The 13,912-nt window shown below is 39.4% G+C and overlaps 1 protein-coding gene across 3 annotated transcripts in view; it reads right to left on the bottom strand.

The window, feature by feature from the left end:
• Positions 1 to 13,912, bottom strand: part of LOC126092186 (probable ATP-dependent RNA helicase spindle-E) — a 272,749-nt gene that overhangs the window by 137,389 nt on the left and 121,448 nt on the right. For all 3 annotated transcript variants that reach the window (XM_049907663.1, XM_049907664.1, XM_049907662.1), the window contains exons 14-15: positions 9,097 to 9,323; positions 4,325 to 4,471 (exon numbers count right to left, since the gene is read on the bottom strand). In XM_049907663.1, the coding sequence (XP_049763620.1) occupies positions 4,325 to 4,471; positions 9,097 to 9,323 (374 nt within the window). The remainder of the gene's footprint in view (positions 1 to 4,324; positions 4,472 to 9,096; positions 9,324 to 13,912) is intronic.

Genomic DNA, 13,912 nt, shown 5'->3' with positions numbered 1-13,912 from the left:
TCTCTTCTTCAGAAACGCTTTCCTTGCCATTGCCAGTCTACATTTTATATCCTCTCTAGTTCGACCATCATCAGTTATTTTGCTCCCCAAATAGCAAAACTCCTTTACTACTTTAAGTGTCTCATTTCCTAATCTAATTCCCTCAGCATCACCCGACTTAATTCGACTACATTCCATTATCCTCGTTTTGCTTTTGTTGATGTTCATCTTATATCCTCCTTTCAAGACACTGTCCATTCCGTTCAACTGCTCTTCCAGGTCCTTTGCTGTCTCTGACAGAATTACAATGTCATCGGCAAACCTCAAGGTTTTTATTTCTTCTCCATGGATTTTAATACCTACTCGGAATTTTTCTTTTGTTTCCTTTACTGCTTGCTCAATATACAGATTGAATAACATTGGGGAGAGGCTACAACCCTGTCTCACTCCCTTCCCAACCACTGCTTCCCTTTCATGTCCCTCGACTCTTATAACTGCCATCTGGTTTCTGTACAAATTGTAAATAGCCTTTCGCTCCCTGTATTTTACCCCTGCCACCTTTAGAATTTGAAAGAGAGTATTCCAGTCAACATTGTCAAAAGCTTTCTCTAAGTCTACAAATGCTAGAAACGTAGGTTTGCCTTTCCTTAATCTTTCTTCTAAGATAAGTCGTAAGGTCAGTATTGCCTCACGTGTTCCAGTATTTCTACGGAATCCAAACTGATCTTCCCCGGGGTCGGCTTCTACTAGTTTTTCCATTCGTCTGTAAAGAATTTGTGTTAGTATTTTGCAGCTGTGACTTATTAAACTGATTGTTCGGTAATTTTCACATCTGTCAACACCTGCTTTCTTTGGGATTGAAATAATTATATTCTTCTTGAAGTCTGAGGGTATTTCGCCTGTTTCATACATCTTGCTCACCAGATGGTAGAGTTTTGTCGGGACTGGCTCTCCCAAGGCTGTCAGTAGTTCCAATGGAATGTTGTCTACTCCGGGGGCCTTGTTTCGACTCAGGTCTTTCAGTGCTCTGTCAAACTCTTCACGCAGTATCGTATCTCCCATTTCATCTTCATCTACATCCTCTTTCATTTCCATAATATTGTCCTCAAGTACATCGCCCTTGTATAGGCCCTCTATATACTCCTTCCACCTTTCTGCTTTCCCTTCTTTGCTTAGAATTGGGTTTCCATCTGAGCTCTTGATCTTCATACAAGTGATTCTCTTATCTCCAAAGGTCTCTTTAATTTTCCTGTAGGCAGTATCTATCTTACCCCTAGTGAGATAAGCCTCTACATCCTTACATTTGTCCTCTAGCCATCCCTGCTTCGCCATTTTGCACTTCCTGTTGATCTCATTTTTGAGACGTTTGTATTCCTTTTTGCCTGCTTCATTAACTGCATTTTTATATTTTCTCCTTTCATCAATTAAATTTAATATTTCTTCTGTTACCCAAGGACTTCTAAGAACCCTGGTCTTTTTACCTACTTGATCCTCTGCTGCCTTCACTACTTCATCCCTCAAAGCTACCCATTCTTCTTCTACTGTATTTCTTTCCCCCATTCCTGTCAATTGTTCCCTTATGCTCTCCCTAAAACTCTGTACAACCTCTGGTTCTTTCAGTTTATCCAGGTCCCATCTCCTCAAATTCCCACCTTTTTGCAGTTTCTTCAGTTTTAATCTACAGGTCATAACCAATAGATTGTGGTCAGAGTCCACATCTGCCCCTGGAAATGTCTTACAATTTAAAACCTGGTTCCTAAATCTCTGTCTTACCATTATATAATCTATCTGATACCTTTTAGTATCTCCAGGGTTCTTCCATGTATACAACCTTCTATCATGATTCTTAAACCAAGTGTTAGCTATGATTAAGTTGTGCTCTGTGCAAAATTCTACCAGGCGGCTTCCTCTTTCAATTCTTAGCCCCAATCCATATTCACCTACTACATTTCCTTCTCTCCCTTTTCCTACACTCGAATTCCAGTCACCCATGACTATTAAATTTTCGTCTCCCTTCACTATCTGAATAATTTCTTTTATATCATCATACATTTCTTCAATTTCTTCGTCATCTGCAGAGCTAGTTGGCATATAAACTTGTACTACTGTAGTAGGCGTGGGCTTCGTGTCTATCTTGGCCACAATAATGCGTTCACTATGCTGTTTGTAGTAGCTTACCAGCATTCCTATTTTCCTATTGATTATTAAACCTACTCCTGCATTACCCCTATTTGACTTTGTGTCTATAACTCTGTAGTCACTTGATCAGAAGTCTTGTTCCTCCTGCCACCGAACTTCACTAATTCCCACTATATCTAACTTTAACCTATCCATTTCCCTTTTTAAATTTTCTAACCTATCTGCCCGATTAAGGGATCTGACATTCCACACTCCAATCCGTAGGACGCCAGTTTTCTTTCTTCTGATAACGACATCCTCTTGAGTAGTCCCCACCCGGAGATCCGAATGGGGGACTATTTTACCTCCGGAATATTTTACCCAAGAGGACACCATCATCATTTAATCATACAGTAAAGCTGCATGCCCTCGGGAAAAATTACGGCCGTAGTTTCCCCTTGCTTTCAGCCGTTCGCAGTACCAGCACAGCAATGCCGTTTTGGTTATTGTTACAAGGCCAGATCAGTCAATCATCCAGACTGTTGCCCTTGCAACTACTGAAAAGGCTGCTGCCCCTCTTCAGAAACCACATGTTTGTCTGGCCACTCAACAGATACCCCTCCGTTGTGGTTGTACCTACGGTATAGCCATCTGTATCGCAGAGGCACGCAAGCCTCCCCACCAACGGCAAGGTCCATGGTTCATGGGGGGGAGCATCTCATTATCATCTAAAATTGAAGCCAGGCCAAAGTTTTCATCTTGTCAACATATAATATACTGGAATTTAAAATGTGCACTGTGATTGCTACCCCAATTGGTATGTATTCCTTTGGGTCTTCTTGTTGGAGAGAATAAATGTTCTTCAATGGCTAGTGGTGACCACTTTGTCCCTGCTATGGTACTGGAAAGATGGGTTCAATGGTCAAATTGTTGGCTTCACTGGCTACAACTTCTTGTTAGCCACTTCCTTCCATAGTGTTTCACAGCGACACTGTGTTACATAGGATACAACATTCCATAAGAGGACATAGCAATGAGTACCAGAATTCCCCTGCCAGGAGTTATGGGTGGGTGTTTATCACCTTGCACTTACTATCACCAAGTTTAGTCTTGGATTAACAGTCATCCATGCTGGTTATTTACTTCATCTGTGTTTAAGAACTGAAATGTTAGCTGCATCAAGTTCCTCCACTTATTTTTTTGTTCATGCAGAAAAGACAGTTGTTGCTGAACAAACACTGTATAGAATGTGTAGCTATAGTGCAGATTCTGGTGTAGACTCTATTTTACATGCATGTCAAACCACGTGTAGCTGGCTGCTGCATAATAAATGACAGCTCACCAGCCTCAGCACAAAGACTAGGTACAGGATTGTTTTGGTAAGCCCCTGTGGAAAGTCTAATGGCTGCATGGTGGGTAACATTTAAACTATTTATATGGGAGTATCTAAGAGATCTGTATACTATGCAGCCATATTCACATTATGACATAATTAATATACTAGAAAAAGTGGGAATACTGGTTCGACTGAAATCTCAGTTCTTGCCACTGAGACTTTTAAAATGCTGAGCACCTACAGACACTACATTTAAAATTACACAGGCGAGGCAGTCTTTACATAAATAACATCCCAGAACCTCAACAAGGATTTAAAATTTGAAACATCCCTCATCTGAAGTGCTCGTAAACTAAAAAAAATGACAACAATCTGAATATATACTATTCAGTTTCTTTCTTTCTTTCTTTCTTTCTTCTTCCCCCTACAGAACATTTAAAACAAACTGATATTAGTCCACTTTTTCAATATTTTAAGAGTCAGTAATTCAGAAGAATAATGAATGAGACAGAAGAAAGAAATGAACACACAAGAGTTTTCCTGAAACAATGAATACTGGAGAGAGTATTGGCCACAACATGTCATGAGTTCAATGGCAGAAGTACCACTTAGCAATGAAGGGCTTTAACAATATGGGGAGATGCCCATGAAATCTTTATTTGTGTAGAGGGCATATGCCACATCTGAAAATGGTATACACTTTCTCCACATTGAAGAAGGACCGAATAAAGTATTACTTGCATAAAAAAAGGTCTCATATCACTCCTTCTCAGTGGCTGAGACAATCAATAAAGCAATATGGCTCTGGCAATTACATAAATGTGACAAAATTAAAGTCATAATCTATTTAAAAATTTTGCAGTTATCATAAGCTACAATAGCAGTACTTACAGCATCAAGTTAAGTATAACTGGTACTTTTAATTGGCGAAGTTTTACTGCTCTGTATACAGCCATGGAAACTTTTCCTGGTATAGTCGCATCCAAGTTACGGTCATCCCGTTCATTGAAAGTTTGTCCAAATTCAATATATACTTTCCTGTGTAGTATAAAGAAACAGCAAATGTAATTTTTTTTAGAAATTGCTAGTCATTTTAGTTCATACATTCAGAATCACATAATAATACGTCAACTTTAGGCTAGAGAGTGAATATAAGTGCACCTGAATGTTGATGCAGACTACATTGCCACATGCAAGTATTTGAGAGATGATACTGAAGTCTGTATTTGATGTAATTTCCCATATTTATTAAATAAAATTCTGACTATAGCTTCTGTTACTGGAACCAAATACAACTGCTGTAATCACTTTCAGTATTCATTTACTTATTTCTAATGTGCTATATTTTATTGTTTGCATTCCCTGAAGGCCAACTGTGATTGGCAATTATACGTAATACTTTTTACTTCATGGAAAACTATCTAAAATGTAAAGCTTGCAATGGCATTCATGGCTCATTACTGTTAGCCAAATCAGTTGGAGTTTTTGACTTTTGTGCATGTGTACAATTTTGGTACCAAAGAATCTGAACATATGAAATACAATTTCACTTAGATACATAACTGACACAACCTTTTGTAAGCAGCCTCTCCTTCCGCCCATACACACACACAGACAACTATCAGCTATTTCATTGGAGAGATGGTCTTCCCAACATCTGCATCTACATCCACAAACATACTCTGCAAGCCACTGTATGGCGCGTGGTGGAGGGCACCCTGTACCACTACTAGTCATAACATAAATAGACAGAAGCCATGATCAGTTGATGTGAAATAGTTTCCTTACTTTTACAACAATCCCAGCACATCTGTAAATAATATGGACAATCTTTGTATGTCAATCACTAATTCCTTGATTCGAAAAATTTAACAGCAGGAGGTTGCTCACAAAGCCCTTATTCGACCATTTCCTGAGTATTGTTTGTTGGTCTGTCTGCCTCAGACTTGTACTGGGTTAGATGAACTGAAGATAGAGAAAAGATTTAAAGAAGAGCTGCAATGCTCATCAAATGTTCATTCACTCGGCATGAGCATGTCATAAATACACTCAACAAAATGCAGTGGGCGACACTATGAAATCTGTTGTGCACTATGGAACACCTTAGTCACAAAATGCTGAGGGTTCACTTTCCAAGAGACTATAGAAACCTGCTGCTTGATTTGATTTATTCTTAGGGAGTGATAGCAACAGTCTCTTTTCCCACGCACCCACCACAAACGGCAAATGTACAGGGGAGGGGAAGGTATAACACAGGTAGCTGTATACCCTTTGCCACATACACTATGTGATCAAAAGTATCTGGGCACCTGGCTGAAAACGACTTACAAGTTTTGCCCTCCATCGGTAATGCTGGAATTCAATATTGTGTTGGCCTACCCTTAGCCTTGATGACAGCTTCCTTTCTTGCAGGCATACGTTCAATCAGGTGCTGGAAGGTTTCATGGGGAATGGCAGCCCATTCTTCACAGAGTGCTGTGGTGAGGAGAGGTATTGTAGTCAGTCGGTGAGGCCTGGCATGATGCGTCCCAAAACATCCCAAAGGCGTTCTATAGGATTCAGGTCAGGGCTCTGTGCAGGCCAGTCCATTACAGGGATGTTACTGTCGTGTAACCACTCCACCACAGGTCGTGCATTATGAACAGGTGCTCAATTGTGTTGAAAGATGCAATCACCATCCCCAAATTGCTCTCCAACAATGGGAAGGAAGAAGGTGCTTAAAACATAAATTTAGGCCTGCGCTGTGATAGTGCCATGCAAAACAACAAGGTGTACAAGCCCCCTCCATGAAAAACATGACCACACCATAACACCACCGCCTCCGAATTTTACTGTTGGCACTACATATGCTTGGCAGATGACGTTCACCGGGCATTATTCGCCATACCCACACCCTACCTTCGGATCGTCACATTGTGTACCATGATTCGTCACTCCACCCAACGTTTTTCCATTGTTCAATCGTCCCATGTTTATGCTCCTTACGCCAAGCGAGACGTCGTTTGGCATTTACCCACGTGATGTGTGGCTTACGAGCAGTCGCTCGACCATAAAATCGAGGTTTTCTCACCTCCCACCCACCTGTCATAGTACTTGCAGTGGATTCTGATGCAGTTTGGAATTCCTGTGTGACGGTCTGGATAGATGTTTGCCTATTACACATTACGACCCTCTTCAACTGTCAGGGTCTCTGTCAGTCAACAGGCAAGGTCGGCCTGTACACTTTTGTGATGCATGTGTCCGTTCACGTTTCCACTTCACTGTCAAATCAGAAACAGTGGACCTAGGGATGTTTAGGAGAGTGGAAATCTTGTGTACAGACATATGATGCAAGTGATACCCAATCACCTGACCACATTCGAAGTCTGTGAGTTCCGCGGAGTGCTCCATTCTGCTCTCTCACGATGTCTAATGACTACTGAGGTCGCTGAAATGGAGTACCTGGCAGTAGGTGGAAGCACAATGCACCTAATATGAAAAACACATGTTTTGGGGGGTGTCCGGATACTTTTGATCATATAGTGTACATATGATAGCTTGCAGGGTATAGATGTAGAAGCAGGTTATTATTAAGTCTTGTTTTCAATTATAAATAAGTCTTGTTTTCAACACATACAAATTGATACGAGTCTAAAAAGCTTCACATGTGGACTTGCCATTGCACAAATGATTCCTCCATGGGGTGAATAGTTATAAGCATGTAGTTGCTTTTTTACTAACTGTCCATTTACTATTAATTCAAGATCTACATTATGCTCTGAAAGCCACAGTACCTAATTCTAACCACATGATCTTTTTGCACACAAATGAACTCTATGAACCCTATAAAGTAGACCCCCTGTGCAACTCTGTTATCAGTGAATGAAACAGTGAACTGGAAACCATCCACAGATACCATAAACAGTAAAATTCAACACTCAAAATGGTACACCATGTCAATATCAGTAGCCTTAGACTAATATTTGCACATGGAGTGAAGTTTTTAGTCACTTGTAGGAATATTAATAAAAGCAGTAAGAGCCATGTGCAAAATAAAATGAGTGTGATTTAATAGTAGAAAGTGGTGGAAACTACACACGCATAGAAATAAATGAACAGCACATTTCAGATTTTTTTCAGACGTATAAATCTTAGTGTTAGAATTAACCCAAACTCACTTGAGAAATTACACGATCTTGGACCAAACTATAATTATCACTGAATAACAGCTCATCAATGAATTAAACTGCAACAGGCGTAACCATCTAATGCCAGAAACAGATAATATCCTTCTATTGTCAACAGAACTGAGCCATCAACCAACAATTTATAAAAATTTGTATTTAAATGATTTGGCACATGTTGCTAAAAGACGTGCTGTATCAACCATAAATAATTAGCACTCTCAAAATACAATTCCAACTTAAGGAAAGTGGCATCATACACATTTAAGGAATGGAAGCTATTCACTAGAATAACACTGGATGAAATACGTTGACCTAGAAGATTACATTACAAATTGCATTTTTTATTAATAACATGGCCACTCACTGCCAGGCTGATGTTTTTACATCTTGTCCTTGAACAATAGAGGTTTCAAGATATAAAGCTTCTTCCTTGGTGGCCTTTCATTCATTATTTGACCTCTGTATTGTTCAGCACTTTACAAATACTGATTATTTTTCACTGAAACAGTTCCAGTTGCTTCAGTTACATATGGCCATGCCTCAATCTTGATCACACATTATTACACTTATAATGGCGCTACTCTTGTTTCTTTCCCAGTAACTAATAACTGTTACATGAAAACTTTTCATTATTTTTGTTAGTTACATCCAAACATTTTGTACAATCACTGATTACCTCAAAATAGTTACATTAAAATGTCACAGTGACTGGAATACAAAGTAGTGTGTATTGGATCAGATAGTAAGTAGAAAGGAATGAACATGTTAGTGAGAAGACAAATTTGTGAAATGGGAGAGGGAAACTGCTCAGCAAGCAAAGATGCAGAGAAATGTGGACACACATACAGAGAGGTATAGAAAGGAAATACCAAAAATATCTATGAGGAAGTAGGACCAGTGGGAAGAATGTCATAAATGTGAAAGAAAGGAAACAGCAACATAAATGAAACAGGAGTGACTGGAGTCTCACAAACTGTACACTCTCTTCCATCTGCACAAGTGATACCCTGCTAGGTAACCAAGTGCCACTGGATGTTACTCAAACTTTACAACAGATCTCTTCTTGACTAGTTTGTTGACATTTCTTATTACGTATCAGAATATCATAACAATCATTCCAAGGCAAAAAAGAATGGCACATGTCTGAGTCCTACAGTTCTTTCAAGTTGGGATGAATAACATACCTTCGCTAAAACTTGGATTATGTCTTGTATTGCTAAGTGTCATTTGTTGCTTGTAACGCATCTCTGGGGCAATAGGAGCACCTTACTGTCTCCACTACCACAATCACTGCATTTTATGTCAATAAATATATTAAATTTTTAGCTTCCCCATCACATAAGGTACAAACACAAAATGACTAGATTTCTATGAGTGAAACATAAGAATTCATAAATAATATGGTTCTAAACACAACCTTACTCTTGTTATTAATCTCTTCATTAAAATTCTTTAAAAATGATGAATTATTAACCACAGAAATATTATCTTACTCACGTCGACCCATCAAAAGACACCTTCATGTCCTTTGCACATGTTTTCAGTGCTTCTTTGATGCTTCGTACATACAAAATACCAGGTTGATTCATGGGCATGCCTTGAAGAAAAACTGAATTGTAGGGATTGTGTCCAGCCAACTCTTTAACAGCTTCACGTTCATCTACTTGTCCCCCTTGGGCACTGCGCACAAAGTAGTTGGGATAGAACGCTCCAGCCATGACTATCTACAGTAAGAGGAAAGAACAATGAATGACTCCCAAAACTATCACAGCATTATAAATTATTAGGAAAGTTCTGGCAGAATGTTATTAACTTAGGAATAAAGGAGGCCACTCACTGAATAGCAAAAATGTTGAGTTGTTGAGTGGCACACACACATTTGTGCCCCCACATTGTGCTTGTGCTGCCAGCTGCACACAATGTACAGGGAGAGGGGTGGGGGGTGGGGGAGGGGCGGGGGACAGCTAGACAAAGAATATATTCTCATAGCTAACAAGTTCTCTCTCTCTCTCTCTCTCTCTCTCTCTCTCTCTCTCTCTCTCTCATGTGTGCCAGCCGACGACTCATGCTACTACTATTTGGAGTGTGGTCTCCTTTACTCCTAAATTATTTCTATACATTAACACAGCACTGTCCTAGGAATATACTTCTAATCAAATTCACAACACTTTGCATAACAATTTGGTTAACATTCACAGTAAGAAACAAATGAATAATTAGATAAAAACTCTATGTGTGGCGCAGATAAAAGGGGAGAAACACATCAAGGTACACTGCTACCCATTAAAATTGCAACAACTGGAAGGATATCAAGTAAAATGTTGTTCATCAAACAATGAAAACTACACTTTGTAATATCAGTAACAAACTCACCATAAATATGACACAATTGCAGATATACATAATGAAAAGAGACTGTTACAACCTAGCTTTTGGCCAAAGCCTTCTTCAGAAAAACACGCGCGCACACACACACATACACACAGACACACACACACACACACACACACACACACACACACACACACACACACACACACACACACACACACACACCTTGTGCAAATGAATGTGTGCATATGTTTTCTTCTCTGTAGAAGGCTTTGGCCAAAAGCTAAATCTTAATAATCTTTTCATTGTGCACGTCAGCAACTTACAGTTGCTACAGTGAGTAGCAATCTACCCTTTTCCTTATGTTGTTAAAATTTTGCTGTCATGTATACACTTTATCTACATATACATCTATATGACTACTCTGCAATTCACACTTAACTGCTAGGCAGCGGGTTCTTTGAGTCACCTTCAGACTATTTCTCTACTGTTCCAATCTCTAAAGTGTGTGGGACAAATAACTCAAATCTTTCTGTACTAGCTCTGATTTCTCTTATTTTATTATGATGACCACTTCTCTATACGTAGGATGGAAACCGTAAAATGTTTTCACATTCAGAGGAGAAATTTGGTGATTGACATTGCTTGAAAAGAACTTGTCAAAATGTAAAATGCCTTTGTTTTAATGATTGGCCAACTCACTTATCATATCTGCGACACTTCCTCCTACATTTCCCATTAATACAAAATGAGCTTTCCCTCTTTGTACTTTTACACTGTCATCATCCCCCCCCCCCCCCCGCCCATAAATTCTGTCTGATAAGGATCCCATACTTCACAGCAGTACTCTAGCAGAAGATGGACAAGCATAGTGTATGCAGTCTCTTTACTAGACCTATTGTGCCTTCTAAGTGTTCTGCCAACAAAACACAGTCTTTGATCTGCCTACCCCCAACATTAGCTATGTGATCATTCCAACTGAAGTTATTTGTAATTCCTAGGTATTTAGTTGGATTGACAGCCTCAAAAATTGAGTGATTTATCATGTAACTGAAATTTAATGGATTTCTTTTTGTGCTATGTAGATGTCCCCACTCTTTTCCACATTCAAGAAACAACTACACATTTTGCACCTTACAGATATAACATCTAAGAAATTTTGCAATTGGTTTTTGAACTTCTAATGACTTTACAAGACAGTAAGTGACAGAAACATCTGTAAACACTCTAAGGCAGCTGCTCAGATTTTCTCCTAAATACTTTATATAGATTATGAACGGTAGATGTCCTATAACTTTTCCTTGGAGAACGCAATATATTGCTTCTGTTTCACTCCATGATTTTCTGCTGATTGCTACATGCTGTGATCTTTCCAACAGGAAAACATGAATGCAGTTGCACAACTAAAGTGACGCTCCATACGCATGTAATTTAATTAGAAGTGTGTTGTGAGGAATGGGGTCAAACACCTTCCAGAAATCTAGAAGTATGGAATCAGGTTAAGCTCCCCTGTCGATAGCCACCCAACTCACTTATCATATCCACAACACTCTTTCCCCTATGCAAGTTAGTTGTGTTCTACAAGGATGATATTTTCTGAAACCATATTGATTAAGTGTGAATAGATCAAAATACCTTCAAAGTTAATTCATTATATTTGAACACAGAATGTATTCCAAAATTTTACTGCAAACTGATATGGGTATGTAATTCACCGGATTATTCCATTTCCTCTCTACGGAGCTAGTGGGACCTGTACAACTTTCCATTCATTTAGTATGGATCTTCTAGTGAGCAAGCAGTTGTATATGGCTATTGTATCAGTACACTCCAAAAGGAACTGAATTGGACTGGAAGACTTCCCTTTATTAATTGATTTAAGCTGCTTCACTACACTAGTGATATTTACTCATGAGTTAGCTGCTCTTGACAGAATTCTGGAACATTTACTTCGTCTTCTTTGGCAGAGGAATTTCAGAAAACTGTGTGTAACAACTCTGTTTTAATGATTCTACCTTTGATAACATTACTATTGGTATCATGCAATTAGTGCAGAATTGCTTTGGATTTTCTGTTACATTTCAACACACAGTTTTGTTGTGGAAGTTATTAAAAGAATCTCACATTGAAGTCCACATTAGGTTCCAAGCTTCAGTAAAACATGAATCTTGGAGATTTCATGTTCCTTTAAATTTTCCATGCTTTTTTCGTCACTTCCGTAAGGTAGGAAGAATACTAGATAAAATTATAAGAAGCAATCAAATGAAAAATAGACTATATGATGAGCAGGGCATGGATGTTGGTAATGCAGATAAATGTGTGTACAGAAGTGTCCTGTATTGGGAACCATGTGCCATCTGCCTGTTCAACGCACTCGATGTGAGGTCGGCAAGTTGTGTGCGCATTCAAATTCACTATGGATGCCGAGAAAGAGGAAAAGCAAGGTATAGTAAGGTTCTTAACTGTGGAAGAAGTGACAGGAAGTGAAATTCATTCCCGAATGTTTGCTGCGTGTGGCAAATACAGTATACCATGTGCACTTGTGTTTGCATGGAATAAACGATTTTGAGGTCACATTTAACTGAAAGTTAGCAGTCGGCCAGAACAGGCTCAGTGTGTCATTACCCCTTCTGTGGTGAATGCTGCCAGCAGAAATGACCAATGTTGGATGGTGGAAGTCATTCAGCTCATCTTGGGTATCAATCACAGTACTGCTCACACCATCACGACAGAGCAACTAAAGTTCTGGAAAATCTTTGGACATGGGTTCCCCAGAACATGACGGAGGAGCAGAAGTGGGACAGAATCTCTCAGCACTGCAGCATCTGGAACGGTATCATGATGAAGAATATCATCTCCTCCCCGTGTTGTCATGGGAGATGAAACATGGCGTCATCATTTTGAGCTGGAGAGCACGTGCCAGAGCCAAAATTGGAAGCACACATATTCAACAGCCCCCCCCCCCCCCCCCCCCACACACACACACACACAAATTAATGCACAGGGGTACATGGACACTTCGCAAAAACTAAAATGTACCATCAAGTCCAAACACCATAAATATTGATAGATGGTATCATTCCACTGCAGGATAATGCCTACCCACATGTTACCAAGGTTATTTCAACTTGGCTGGAGAAGTTTCACATGGAAGGCGTAACACATCCTCCATACAGTCCCAATTTCTCCCTATGAGACTTACACATTTTTGGAGCCCTGATGAAGACACACATTCATGGCCTTCGATTTGCTTCAGACAAAGAGGTGTATGCCTGGGTATGATCACAGTTATGTACGCAGCCACTAACGTTTTTCTATGAAGGCACTCATTGTCCCTTCAGTAAATGATTTGGGTTATATAAGGTATGTAGTACAAAGAGCTGCAACTCTGGCATCAACAGTGGCTCTAACACAACTGGGCACTGACCAAATAGATCTCGGACAGCAGATACACAAACATCAATACTTAAGTTGATCAACTGCAGTAGCTGATGAGTGATGGTATGTAAATGTCTTAGTAACAAATACCCGATGTTTCCAGTGGGTAAAAGATGTGGACAACACGATGCAAAGAACAACAATTAAACATCCTCTGTATACGAATAGGTTGTCTTCTTGAAAGATAATGTCATGGAGACCTTGAAGATTGGATATAGCCACCAGTCTTAACAAATAATACCAGCAAATTGTACCATTACAATGGTGCTGGACCATATGAAACAGACAAATGAAATCTGGCTTTGTGTTCTTCTCGATTTCTCTCTGCTACCATGCCTAGGGAAGCAATGACAATTAAGAGTTAGGACAGTGCTGTTTGATAGTTTTAATGGTAAAACACATAAGTATCCATGTACCAAATATGACTAAATGATCATCTTACGATCCACCAAAATATCTGTGCTTTTACTGAGAATAATCCTGTGCGTCCTATTAGGTGCTTATCACATGGGGCCATTTAGATTCTGCAAAGTGTTGAGTACAG

The sequence above is a fragment of the Schistocerca cancellata genome, chromosome 7 (assembly GCF_023864275.1).
Source record: "Schistocerca cancellata isolate TAMUIC-IGC-003103 chromosome 7, iqSchCanc2.1, whole genome shotgun sequence".
NCBI classification, from domain to species: Eukaryota; Metazoa; Arthropoda; class Insecta; order Orthoptera; family Acrididae; genus Schistocerca; species Schistocerca cancellata.
This window is presented reverse-complemented; position numbering and strand designations above follow the sequence as displayed.